The following is a 13,645-nucleotide window of genomic DNA, read 5'->3' as shown; positions in this document are numbered from 1 at the left end:
AGATTGGATGCATTGAGCACGATGTGCTTGAACGGATTGGTGTAGTTACAACGCAGGCTATTACAACGCCTGCTGTTACAACGCGGTTTTTACATCACATACCACTACAACGCATAGTGCTTTTAAGCGCTGGATAGTGATTTATTTAATTTACTATTCCAACTCCAGTCCCCGTGGATAGTAGGGAAGGTGTTGGATAGTAAATTAAATATATTCCCTATCCTAGAGCGCCCCCCAGCGCAATGCGTTGTAATGGTTTGCGTTGTAATGGTTGCGTTGTAATGGTAGTGCGTTGTAATAAATGCGTTGTAAGTGATGTTTCCCGCTTGAAAATTGCCTGACAGGTAGGCGCTAGGGAGACCCCACAAGCCACAGGCCTTCACCACGCACCCTTTTCCCTTCGCCCTGTTCTGCTTCCTTCCCCTACATGGTCAGCGCTCCCCCACTTCATTGTACTGCCCCACCAAACTGCCCCCAAAGCCCTGCTGGCACTCCAACAAAAAAAAAATGACTTCATCTGTGAACCTTTCAGGATGAAGGTAAAAATACATCCCTTTAATAGTTTTATGTTCAGACACATGTGTTACTGTTCAGGTCTAGGCCCTCTCTCAGCAGGTCTGTAGCAGTAACTAAAAGTACATTAATGACATTAATAGAGGGCATACATCGGAGCTGAAATTTTTGCAGACATTTTACGCAGAACCAATTCTCTAGGATCATTTCATAGCTTTAGTTGCAGTTTCTCGGAAGTTAATTTTGCACATTTAATTTTAAGTCATTTTACCGATGTTTGTGTGTTGTTTGTGTTGACAGGGCAGACTTTAAACTGAGATCCACTTTGCAGAGGTTGTGAGAGCCGCCACTGAGATGGAGTCTGGAAACTTCTCTTACAATGATTCAGAACTGGGATCTAACGCGACAGAACCTGGCCAACAGGAGGCTCTTCCGTGGAGAATACATGTGTTGCTGCTCTTAATAGATCTGGTGATCTGCCTTTTCGGATTGGTCGGGAATGGGACCGTGATCTTCTTCCTCACCTTCAAAATCAAAAGGAATTCTTGCACAGTCTACATACTCAACCTCGCTGTGGCGGACCTCATTTTTGTGGTTGGTTCTTTGGTGAACTTGATACATTTTATTTGTACTGTTTACGAAGTTAATATATCAGACACAGACAGCGACAACCTCCTCATGATCACCAAGTTAATGTACACCTTTGGGTTCAACACCAGCTGTTTCCTTCTGGCGGCCATTGGTGTGGAGAGATGTCTGGGTGTCCTCTTCCCAGTAGAGTATCAAAGCTCCCGCCCCAGGCACCTCTCTGTCATCATGGCTCTCCTTTTATGGTTACTGTCCTTTCTGGTCACTGGACTGGAATATTTTTGTTGCATAAACGTGAAGCAGATCCAAGCCCCAGGGAATGAAAGGTGCACTCCTGCCCGCCTGTTCAGCTCTGCATTGTACCTGCTCTTGACCCTGGTCTTCATCACATCCAGCCTGGTTCTACTGATTGAGATCAGGAAGACCCCCAAGCAGTGCCACCCAATGAGGCTTTATGTCGTCATCCTCAGCACCACCCTGATCTTCTTCCTGTCCGTCGTTCCTGCGACACTTCTGCGTCACTTGGTATATTTTGTTCTCCAGTCAAGTTCCTTCACTGTGTATTTCTTTTATGTGCAAGTCACCTGTAACTCCATCCACTGCAGCACCAACCCTTACATTTACCTGCTCGTGGGAACCTGGAGGAAGAGGGGGTTGAGAGGTTCCATCAAGCAGGCGCTGGAGACGGTCTTCAGTGAGGACAGGGAAACATCAGGAAGCACGGAGGAGCTCCATGGGGCAGATGGAGGTGGACGCGAGGCTGACCAACCATCTGGCCAAATCTCTTCCATAGGCAGCAAAAATTTAATGAGAAAACTATTTAAAATGTAATTAAATAGAATGTTCTGCCATATATATAGGATTGTAATAATTCCTTTCCACCTTCAGAGACCTACGACACATTCACTGAGAAGGCTGCACATGATCAAGTTTATAGGACAGTACTTTAAACACAATTGTCCCCCAAATTATGTCCCACAAAAAACTGCACGCAAGGGGCTTGATGACTATATTAAAAGTGACCTGAAGAACTCCATCATGGTTAATCGTCAATAAAGACCTTGTAAATCAATCATAATATTTCTACAGGCACAAGTATAACATTCAAGACCGGCCCAGGGAAAAATGAACATTCACATGTGTTTCCTATTGTTCGTGGTGCTCTGGGATTACTTTGTTGGGAAATACTTCTAAGAGCAGTAACTTTTAGTGGCATTTCAGCATTCTTCAATTGGTTTGCTGGTTCTTACTCTTTGATGTCCCGTGTTCCTTCATTGATATAACTCTTTTGTTCAATGTGTAATGCTTGCTGTCCTTTGACTAGGACATGTTCTGCTCCTGTATTCCCTCACTCACAATCCTTTTGGAAAGGCGGCCTTGGTTTAAAGCATCCAGTACTTCAACTTTGCACCACTTCTGTACAAGACTGACATGTGAACTACATCGGTCTTGCACAGAAATCCTGGGCCAAATGTAAAAGAACCCTAGAATGTCAGGGACATATAGGGGCAGATGCATCAAGATTCCATTTTGCGATTTCTAAATAACGATTTTTAAGGAATCGCTATTTAGAAATCGCAAAATGGAATGTATGTAGAAAATTGCTATTTTTTAGCGATTTCTTAGTCTTCCTTATTTGCGAATTCGCAATTAAGGAATAATTTCCCATGCATTCCTATGGGCCAGGAGGATTAACTTTGTAGTGGGACCAATTTAGGGGGGAATGGTAATTATGGGTTACAGAAAGATATACAGTAACTGATTGGGCAAAGACCCAGACAGTTTTTGATGCGTTTAGCATCTTAATAGAGGCCATCAAGATTAAAGTTTACTGTCAGCCAGTAAAATACTGGCAGGCAAAATATGCATTTCAGATTGTGAGGAAAGGATAGGACCACTTAAGTTACCAAATATAACAAGACTTTTATGAAGCAGGCGCAAGGTATTGGCTTTACGGATTTTAAGACCAGGTGAATACGGACCTTAATTTGTGAAATAAAATTGATCATTTTGGTGCTGTTTATTTCTGGAATAGCAAGAGAGGACAATAATGCAAATACTAGTGGCTTAGTTACTATTAGGGGTAATTCTACCCCGAGTTATGATCCAGGGAAGTAGACATTTACTACTGCTAATTAATCTGCTCTACTGAAAGGGCTGGTATTTATAGCAGTGGCAATAGGGCAGTGGTATCACCAAGATTTTGATAACGAAGCTCCATCTATTTACAGGTAATGAAACTATGATTTTTTGCCGATGAACAGCAACGTGGATATATGTGTTTAGTATTGACAAGGATGGTAGGTAGAGTGAATCCTATAATGCATTCAGAATCAATGAAATGATGGATTGTTAAAAATTATAATTGTTTTATGTAGTGATTTATGCACTGAAATGAAGCAATTTAAGAAGGTATAACATTTTATCCAAAGCTTGAAATATTACTTCACTGAAGTATGATGTTTTTACGATTCTTTTTATTCAAATAAACATTATTTTTATAAAAATGCTGCAACTGTGATTGTGTTGATGGTTTGTGGTATTTTATACAACAGGACAGAGATTCCTTCTTAAATGCTACAGAATAGGGCTTTGGGGGACAGCGGCCCGTATGGACCTCTGTCCGCGAAGGTACTGGTAGGATGGAGGCTAAGTATAGTCTACTGTGTGTCTTGGGCTAGAATTGTTAAAGGTTGTAGCCTAAGAGATATATATAGTGCCATTTTAGAGTTACCACCCACCATTTTATTGGTAGGTGTCCACAGTGGCTGCCTTTTAGCCCAGAGTTAATATCAGTCCACACCCACCCATCTCTCTTTTTAGGTTATGGGGCTGTTTAGCTGCTTGTTAGGATTCCAAATGGGCAGGCAACAATGTTGCAGCAGGGGCATAAGGGGCAGGTGCTATGTTTGGTCTTTGCTTTGAGACAGGTGCCAGAAAGGGTGGTTGGCCCACAAGTTTGCAGGCCTTTACTAAACGTTATTTTGGTTAACATGGGATAATCAGGCTGAAAGGGAGAGTGTCAACAAACCCATACTGGAAGTCCTGGAGCTGAAAACTTACATTATAGGAAGGTCTGGTTGAACACAAGTTAATTGCTTCACTGTTAAGCATGGAAATAAACTAATTCATAATGCAGAATTTGAGGGGTGTGTTTTGGGGGGGGATTTAGGTTTGGGGTAAGGAGTATAGTGTTTTTTTTATATATATATAGTGAGGTTTTAGTTATGCACGGCGTTAGGCAGAGGATGTTTTTGTGATACACACCTGTTTCAATAAAGTGGCCTCCTCCACATAGTTATGGTGTCAGTGGTCTATGGTGTACCTCATTTAGCCCAAGTATTCAGCTAAATTGCGCACTAAAAATCACACTACAGCCCAGCAGGGGTGTAATGATAGCTTGCAGGCCACTTTCAAGGTAGCACTGGGCGGTATGCTACAACACATGTGTGCTCACCTTAACTCTACACAAGGATGCTATGAGATATATGTTGCTATGACAGCAGCTAGGCCACCTGAGGGCCAGCAGTAGACTGTCATACAGAGCATTTTTCCCCAATCAAACACACAGTGAGGTGTCATAGCATGCATCTCTCATTCACACTCATCCTTTCAGTCATAAACTATTCCCTTAAAAACAGGAACAGATGGCGCACCTGGCACCCACAGACACTACAGTACAGGCACACATCAGCTGTACACCATACCCACTCTCGCAAGGACCTCATCTTTATGCCGGCCCTGGAATGCTGAGCTGTCTTGGACATTCAAATACTGGCGCGTGGAGTGTCTGACCACTCCCCGCTCCTCCTGCGGTTGGGGGGGCCCACAGGAGCACTACGACCCATGTGGCGACTAAACCCCTGGTTTCTTCAAGACTCAGAATCGAAACGCCTGGTTTCTTCAAGACTCAGAATATAAAGAGAAAGTGGGTGAAGAACTAAACACCTATTTCCGTAGGAATGAAAGTACAGTGCAACTACAAGGCACACTGTGGGAGGTGGGTAAAACCATGTTTCGGGGATATGCAAAATGATTCCTCAAACACAAATGACAAGTCCAAGAAAACCGACTCTCTCAACTTGAACCCCAAGCCCTCTGTCTGGAGCGCATGTTCGGTGCCCAGGGAAGGAGAAGTGGAACGCCGTCTCTTGCACCTCATGCGAGAGGAGATCAAAAATATCTCCCTTGAATCTGCTAAACTGGTCTAGAGGTCCTCTGTGGCCAAGGTCGATGGATGGGGGGGCAAGAACGGAAAATTGCTCCATTGGCTCGCCACCCACCCCATGGCCAACCAGGCTGTCCCCGAAATCTGCGATGCACAAGGACAAGTCTCTCGCACCCCGGTGGCAACTGCACAGGCCTTTGCAGCCTATTACAAAGAGCTGTACTCAACAGACCCTTCGCATTGGGCATTGGGCACAGAACAGTTCCTCGTTTTTGCAAGACACTCCCCATCTGTGGCTCTCCTGGGTGGAGAGCACAAGCTTGGAGGAACCTATCATGCCTGAAGAAATCAGGGATGCTATGTCCACACTCGCCATCCATAAGACTCCTGGTCCAGATGGGTTTTCCGTGAAGTATTACGCAGCATTCCGAGAGCCCCTTATCCCGAGACTCCATGCCTTCTTCAAAGAAACTATAGAGAGGGGCGCCTTCCCAGCAGCCACAGACATTACTACCATTGTGGTCATACCCAATATCACTCATCAATACGGAGGTCAAAATATTTGCAACCATCCTTGCGAACCGCATGAAGCAAGTTCTAGACATGCTCATCCACCCGACCAGTGTGGCTTCATGCCATACCGCAGCACGAGGCACTGTCTCAGATGCCTACACGTAGCACTCTTCCACCATAGTCGCCTGATACCATATTAGTGCTGCTTGATTTTGAAAAGGCCTTTGATAGGGTTAACTGGCGTTACATTGGAGAGGTGTTGGGCAGGGCAGAATTCGGACCCTCATTCAAAAGAATGGTGAAGGTACTTTCCTCCAATCCGTAAGCCAGAGTCTTCATAATCGGCACACTGTTGGACACCTTTACGATTGCAAGGGGGATCCGCCATGGATGTCTGCTTTCCCCTCTCTTATTCGCTCTCGCAATTGAGCCCTTGTCGTGTTGCATACGAAGTGATGACTTGATACAGGGTTGGCGCTGGCAGGGGTCCCGTGAGGACCGGGTTGCCTTATACGCCACCAACGTCCTCCTCTATCTGGCGGACCTGGCACAGTCAAGACCAAGGGCTCTCCATATCCTCCACTTATTCGAGAAGGCGTCGGGAATACGCCTCAATTCAGCCAAATCCATGGTAGTACATCTCCATGTCTCTAGGGAGTGTGTAGACTGGCAAACAACCATTTACTTGCATCGGCTCTCATTCAAATATCTCAGAACTGGGTGGCACTCCTTCCCGAATTGACCCGATCCCTTAATCTCACCCCACTCTTCAAGTGCATCTAAGATGACCTCCTCCACCACTCGCAGACTCCACTGAATCCCCTGGGCAGAGTTGCACTTATTAAAATGATGGTTCTACCCCGTCTTTCACACACCATTCAAAACATTCGGCTCCACCTCCCTTGCATCTGGTTCTGTGACCTAGAGAGCTAATCACAACTTTTCTCTGGGGTGGGGTGAGATCACGCATGGCTCTCGTGACATGTCAATGACCCACCCACGACGGGGATAAGGGGATGACAAACCCATTCTTGTACTACCTAGCCACTCGCCTTTTAGTGATCCACGATTGGTTTAATGGCAGATGGTCGGACCCAATCTATCGACTGGAGCTAGGGAGCCTTGGATTCCCCAGAGTCCAGGCCATGCTCTAAGGAGCCCCAATGCCATGCACCTTACCAGCAGTTACCCACACAGTCCTCCTGGCTTGGCGCTCCGCGATGCGCCACATCCACTGGGACACCAAACTCTCACTGCAGACACCGTTGTGGCATGGCACCTGGTTGCAGTAGGTCACAACACTACCAGAGTTCCAGAAATGGGATTTAATTGGAATAACTTGTTTGGGTCATATATCTGGAAGGGTGAACACCTGTCCTCCTTCACGAGACCTCCAGCAGACATATTCATTGCACTCCACCCAATTATTTTGCTAACTCCAGCTGCGGCACGCCCTGATCCTGCTTACCCTTGACCACACAACCGTCCCTGAATTCATCCCTTTAGAGGCCAAACTCCTTATGGGGAAACTGTGAAAGGGGGGATAGCCCAAATTGATCTCTCTCTCTGATCAACAACACTAGAACCTCTCAAGGTCCGTTGGGATCGATGGCTTGGTCCTGTTGAAGAGGAAGACTCGAGAGATGCTCTGATGGCCCCTGGAACACTCACAATCTCCACTAGGCTCTGCTTTATTCAGATCTACTACCTTCACTGTGCAAATCTTACCGCGGTGCAGCTCCACAGGGCAGGCTTCCTCCCAACCCCACACTATTCGCGCTGTCAAGCAGAAACAGCTGACTTCTATCACACGGTCTGGTCCTGCGTCGTCCTCGCCTAATACTGGGCATCCATTGTGGCTGAGTTGAGTGAAGTGCTGGGTTGGGAGGTCCCCCTTAATTCTTGTGCCCTTCCTCTGAGGATGATGGAGGGACTGGATGGCTCCTGGGCTGATAAATTATTCCTGGGGACAGGCACTCTTGTAGACAAAAGAGATATAGCAGCAGCTTGGAATGACTCGATGTCTCCCTCCTGAACCAAATGACGCAGAGGCATAGATTGGTGCGCCACCCAAGAAAACGTTGTCTACAAGGCTACAGGGTGCCCAGCTAAGCATGAACGTATTTGGGGCAAATGGTTTTGACCTGTGGTTTGATTGTCCGTTGCACAGGTGGACTGATACATCACACGAACTAAATGGGGGGATCACTTGTAACTATATTGAAATACCTGATATGTCAAAATTGTGCTGTGTCTACGTTGTTATTTCTAAAAATGACAATACAGTGAGTTATCAACAAAAAAAACGGGCAGAGAAACTTGAGTGATGCTCTTATTCTAGACGAGAAACAGTTTGCATTGCTAAGAATTTTAGACCTATCTTAGATTGTAGTCCACCATTCCTTAAAAGTTGCAAGCGTCAAATGTGGATGGCCCGCAAGGCTAGTCCTACCGTTGAGGACATTGTAAACAGTTGCCTCATGTAACTATAAGCAAACATGGTGTCTATTTCTTGAAAGAGATGGCAAATGGTTCCAGCACAGCGTGTGGGAGCCGCACTGGTGGCACATTGAACTCACTGATAGCGTTAGAGAGGATGATGACAGCTCCTCTAGGTGCTAGCATGAATCGACTCTGGGAAAAATTGTGTACAGATTTCAATGTAGAGATAAATAACAAAAGCTGCGCAAAGCACATCTGCACATGAAGGTGGTATTTTTGAATAAGATTTTACGTTAGAGATGCAATTCAGGAGGGATACCTGCTTTTACCCCATGGGAGGTATGTGACCCATATTGGAAGAGTTATTGGGCCTGGCACCTGAATTAAGTTTATAAGTAAAAGGTGAATAACGCCCTGGAGTGTGCTTGCTGAGAAAGCATCTGACCTGCAAAGAAGATGAAGAAACCACCAATGTTGATAGCCCTGAGCTTACTATTGACTGAAATATTGGTAGTCCCAGAGAGATGTTTGTGTGCACACACCTGCCACCACGGGGTTCTTCAGGATTGGCTTGTTATTTTAATGGACCGCGTTGAAAGCCAGGCGATGACCCAATTTTAAGACACACACCCTGGATGCACTAATTTGGTAACTAATAATAGCATTACCTGATAAAAAAGGGCCTGTCAAGTTATTAAAATATCCGGAAGAGCTCAGTGTCTTCCTGCTTCAGTGTGGATGGTTGCCAACATGTGAGGCACCGCCCTTTGGTCCTTGACTTGCAAAATGATTACCCATTCCGTTGGATAAATGGACTTCTCTGTATGAATAGAAATCATCATGTTTCTAGAAAAACCTTGCAGTAAAACAAGTTGTTCATGGATGAATGAATGGTTGAATAGGTGAGAGCATTGATGGATGGCAAGATGAATGTTTGAGACAATGGATGTTTGCAGGCAGATTACACCAATCTTACAGGAGGAGGCCTCAGATAGTAGCAATACCAGTATTATATAAAAGCAATAATATGCCAGTGCAGGGCTAGGATGTGTTGGCATGAAAGTCCATAATGTCGACATATAGAGAGACCGATAGCGACATTATTCCCATGCAAGCATTACACCATGGACTAAATCCTACGGCAAAGCGATGCTTTGCTCTTCACGCTCTTTCGCTTGATATGATACGTGTTCCTTCTTTGCCTCTTAACCAGTAATTTACAGCACTTCTTTTCAAAGACAGAATCATTAGACATTCACCACTGATGTTATAGAACAGTACATACTATCTGGCACTCACCCCACAGTGTGTGCACTCATCATAATATGTCAGCTCCCATGTCTGCACTGGCTGGTTTGCAAAGCCGAACGCCAGCAGAATGAGTTATATGCACAGAACCCACCGTGGAGCTCTTTGTATGAAGTAGGAATCCGCTCCTGTCAATCTAGGGAAACTAACAGTCAATGAATTGATTTTACAACCCAGTGGTAAGTGCTGAATTCTCATTTGGGTTGCATACAATGCAACTGCTAAAGTTTCTGTTGCTGTTATAAATTCTCCTCCAATACAAATGCAAATGACAGTGCAAGTCATAAAAAGTGCAGAGGACACAGTGCTTAAGTGAATAAATATACACAAAAGACACCATTAATGCTTCTTGGTTCTTAGCCCTGGTATTCTAACAGACATGAGCGAACAACCCTGCTCAATGCGGATTTGCAAATAATCAGGGAACCAAAGGAGATATATGACGACGTTTCACCCCTTGTGAGTGAAAGAGTCTCCTCAGGACAAAGTCATCAGGCTCAATATCAACATATATATAGTATAGTTGTGTATGAATCACCAATATCAATCTGTGTCCACTGCACAACCGCTGTGAAGCCTATTGTCAGGGTACCAATATCCCCTGTGGGAGACCCAATCTCCTGCATCAATCAATCAATAGATTTATAAAGCGCACCACTCACCCGTGAGGGTCTCAAGGGTCTGGGGGAGGGGGGGAGGGGAGAGGGGTAGTGCACTTCCATAAGAGCCATCCAAAATAACCGATTCCAATCTGGACTGAAGATATATTATGTGCCGTGTCTCAATCAAGATCCATAACAATGGGCAACAAACCGATCCGGTCTTGTTCAGATAGCTGAAGAGCGATGATCTGAATCCATCCGCGGTGCAGACAGACGCCGCGGATGGATTCAAAACAGTTGTACAGAAGTCACACAAACAATTCATTGACTGTTGGTTTACCCAGATTTACACAAGAGGATTTCTACTTCATACAAAGAGCCCCACGGTGGCCCTTGTGATACTGTACATGAAGTCCAGCGGAAGGCGCGCAAAACATATCCAGGCTTGCTAACAGCTGTGACGTTGAATGCCACTGCTGACGTAATGTTTCGTGAAATTAAACGGGTGAACAATACTTCCTTAGGCCAACATTTAGACTATATATATTTCATGCAGATTTAATATCAAAGTTTCTGAGTCATGTAAACAAAAAATGTCCGCTATCCCAGTCTTACAATGTTGACTTCCCCGCACTCATCTACATCCAGAATGATACCGAAGCCCCGCAACATTGGGCAGCGAGTGAAGTTGCTGCATTGCGTTGCACTGCTCTGCGCTGCGCTGCGCTGCGCTGCGCTGCACTGCGTTTTGCCAATGGGGGAAGAACAGAACAGTGCCATATCATCCATGTGCAAACACAGACCCCCCTGTGCCATATTGCGAGGGTTTCTGCGTTGTGGGAAGCATACATTTTGTGATGTAAAGGACCTTTTCCAGTACATAAACTATGCTTTAAGGCATTTTCTGCTTTGTATGTGTCCTGTACAATGCAGCACACATACAAAGAGGGAAAATTAGGAGAAATGAAAACATTTCTCTTTGTTATGCCTGCTGAGTAGGCATATGTTTTTGGTGCAAATGACTGTCTACAATTCTTTGTAGTTAGGGATTTGTGTTGACACCAATAGGTGGCTGCAGGGGGACGCAAGTCCACTACCCATGGAATGCCCTCTTGACACACAGGAACACAAGGCAGTGGATTGCACAGTTTTGTGTTACTTTGGGTTACATTGCAATGGAAACCCAGGATGTGCATTGAATTGTAAATCCCATCACAACACTTTGCATCAGGTTTGCATCACAAAGTTAAGCAAATCCAATGCAAAACATTAATAAATATGGGTCCTAGAATTTTGGGAAATAGCATTTGATAGTCACTTGGTTTAGGACGTCCAGTCCTTCAACAATTGCAATGGCACCACTTCTGTGCATGACCGCCATGCCAAGCTATCTGGCTTTCACTTAAATCCCTGTCCAGCAGGGGCCCTGGAAAGTGAGCTACAAATATACAACTAGTTTGGCGATGCACTTCCAGTATGCACATGTGAGCATAGGTCCACTAGGTCATGCAGATATGGCGGCTACTGGGCTTTAGACATTTCCATACGCCCCGCGTTGACGGCAGCCCCAGGAGAGAAAAAATCAGCAGGAAACTGAGACTGCAGTGGAGGCAGCCCAACTGCCAAATTTAAAATGATATCTAAGCATTTAAGTGGTTGTTGCCCCATGGATATTGGATTCCGAATTTTGAGAAATAAAAGAAGAAGTGGAGAAATCGACGTAAAATTAAAACTTCTCTTGCTATGTCGGTCACCACCAAAGGCCAGGTTTGAAGAATATCTGCTCATGGTGTCGGATTGACCCGATGCGGAGCGCTCCTAATGAGTGGGTTACAAATTATCCCTCCCAGAACTAGGACTGGAGAGATCAGTGCATAGGATGTGAAAATATGGCTGTGTAAAATTTATAATATTGATATTTCAACATACAGACTGCTGGTGAACCCAGATCCACTTCAGGGTTCTAACGGCTACTGTGGGCGATATTATTAACAAGTAAGAGTCTTTATAGCGTGCATTGGCAAATGTAAAACGTGTGCTCCTGGCAACGTCATGCGATGGTGACATTGTTTAGTTTTTGCATTGGAAGCACCTACCTAAAAAAAATAACAAGGAAAAAAACAAAGTATGCCACAGCCTAATTGTGATGTCTATATACTAGCAATAAAAAAACAAATAAATTGTTTTTCATTGCAAGTACCTATCTAAAAAGTAACAAGAAAAAAAACAAAGTATGCCACAGCCTAAATGTGGCGTCTATATACGTGCATTAAAAATAAAGTACATTAAAAAAGTGACCACGTAATACAATTATAATAGACCAGTCCTCGTACTCCCTAGCAGATACGGGTGTTTAGAGTAGATCTAAAAAGTATGTTTTCATTTCAGTGCCCCTATTGGCGCAAATTAAGGTGAAATTATCTTTGAATTATTGTAACCTGAATACATAGTTCAAACATAAAAAGACAACTAAACCAATTAGATAGGATAGAGAATGGGAAGGAAACGCACGGTCAAAGAAAAGTACTGGACTGCTAAACTTGTCTTTGAAGTGCACCTTTGTAAGTATTTGTGTACAGGTGGTGAGGCAAACATCGGTTGCTCAGAGGGCAAGAGAGCCATTGGCTGCTCCATTCCACCAAGTTTATGCTGCAGTGGGAGTAAACACTCCATGAATGACGACTGAACAGACCAATGGGTGAAGACTATTGAACCACGCCCCCTCTGTGTGTGTGTATTTTATTTAAGATCTGTTTATTACCTGAGGCTGGAGAATCAACCAAAGCTGCAAATAGGGCAGACATGAAACAAAATAGCCAGTGGATAGTTACAGCTATGCTGAGACTAACTTTTTGCTGGGATCAATGCTGAGCAAAGTTACGGAATACCTGTTTGGCCTAAAAACCCAAAGCAATTAAAACTTATAAGAATACTTATTTACATGCATTTAGCATCTGCACAAAGACCACTGTGATTAAAGTTTACTCTGGTCAGTAAAAATACTGCCATGCAAAATATACAATTCAGCCAGGCTAGCTTGAATCCAGAGGCAAAGTGAGCAAGGGACCCACGTCTGAGCATACTCTGCCAACTTATGGCGAACAAAGCGGTACAAAAGGAGGTGGTGATGGACGGAGCATCTGAACCAATCAAACACTCACACCCAGTCAACGGATCTGGGTTTAATCCATCACTGTTCTTTAGCCAACTCTGCCACCCCAGTTCAGACATGGCCATATGCAAATCAGTCTGACCCTGCGCCTCATGGGAACAGACCAGCCTGAACTGCCAAGCCATGTCTTCCCTGAACCGGAAACAAGCATCCTGGGACCGGTTTCTGGCTAATCAGCCGTCTTCAGCCCGGCTTGCTTGAATCCAGTGGCAAAGTGAGCAAGGGACCCACGTCTGAGCATACCCTGCCAACTTATGGCTAACAAAGCGGTGCAAAAGGGGGTGGTGATGAACGGAGCATATGAACCAATAAAACACTCTGCTTGACATCTCTTACCGA

General features: G+C 44.7%; 1 protein-coding gene across 1 annotated transcript; it reads left to right on the top strand.

Annotated features, from left to right (window-relative positions):
• Positions 1-818: 818 nt before the first annotated feature.
• On the top strand, positions 819-2,600 carry LOC147734901 (mas-related G protein-coupled receptor member H-like). The gene has a single exon (XM_086953673.1). The coding sequence runs from the start codon at positions 868-870 to the stop codon at positions 1,930-1,932; it is 1,065 nt and encodes a 354-aa protein (XP_086809799.1). The 5' UTR covers positions 819-867; the 3' UTR covers positions 1,933-2,600.
• The last annotated feature ends 11,045 nt before the right edge of the window (positions 2,601-13,645 follow it).

The sequence above is a fragment of the Lissotriton vulgaris genome, chromosome 1_2 (genome assembly GCF_964263255.1).
Source record: "Lissotriton vulgaris chromosome 1_2, aLisVul1.2, whole genome shotgun sequence".
Taxonomy (NCBI): Eukaryota; Metazoa; Chordata; class Amphibia; order Caudata; family Salamandridae; genus Lissotriton; species Lissotriton vulgaris.
The sequence above is the reverse complement of the archived record's forward strand: the minus strand, read 5'-3'. Positions and strand labels throughout refer to the sequence as shown.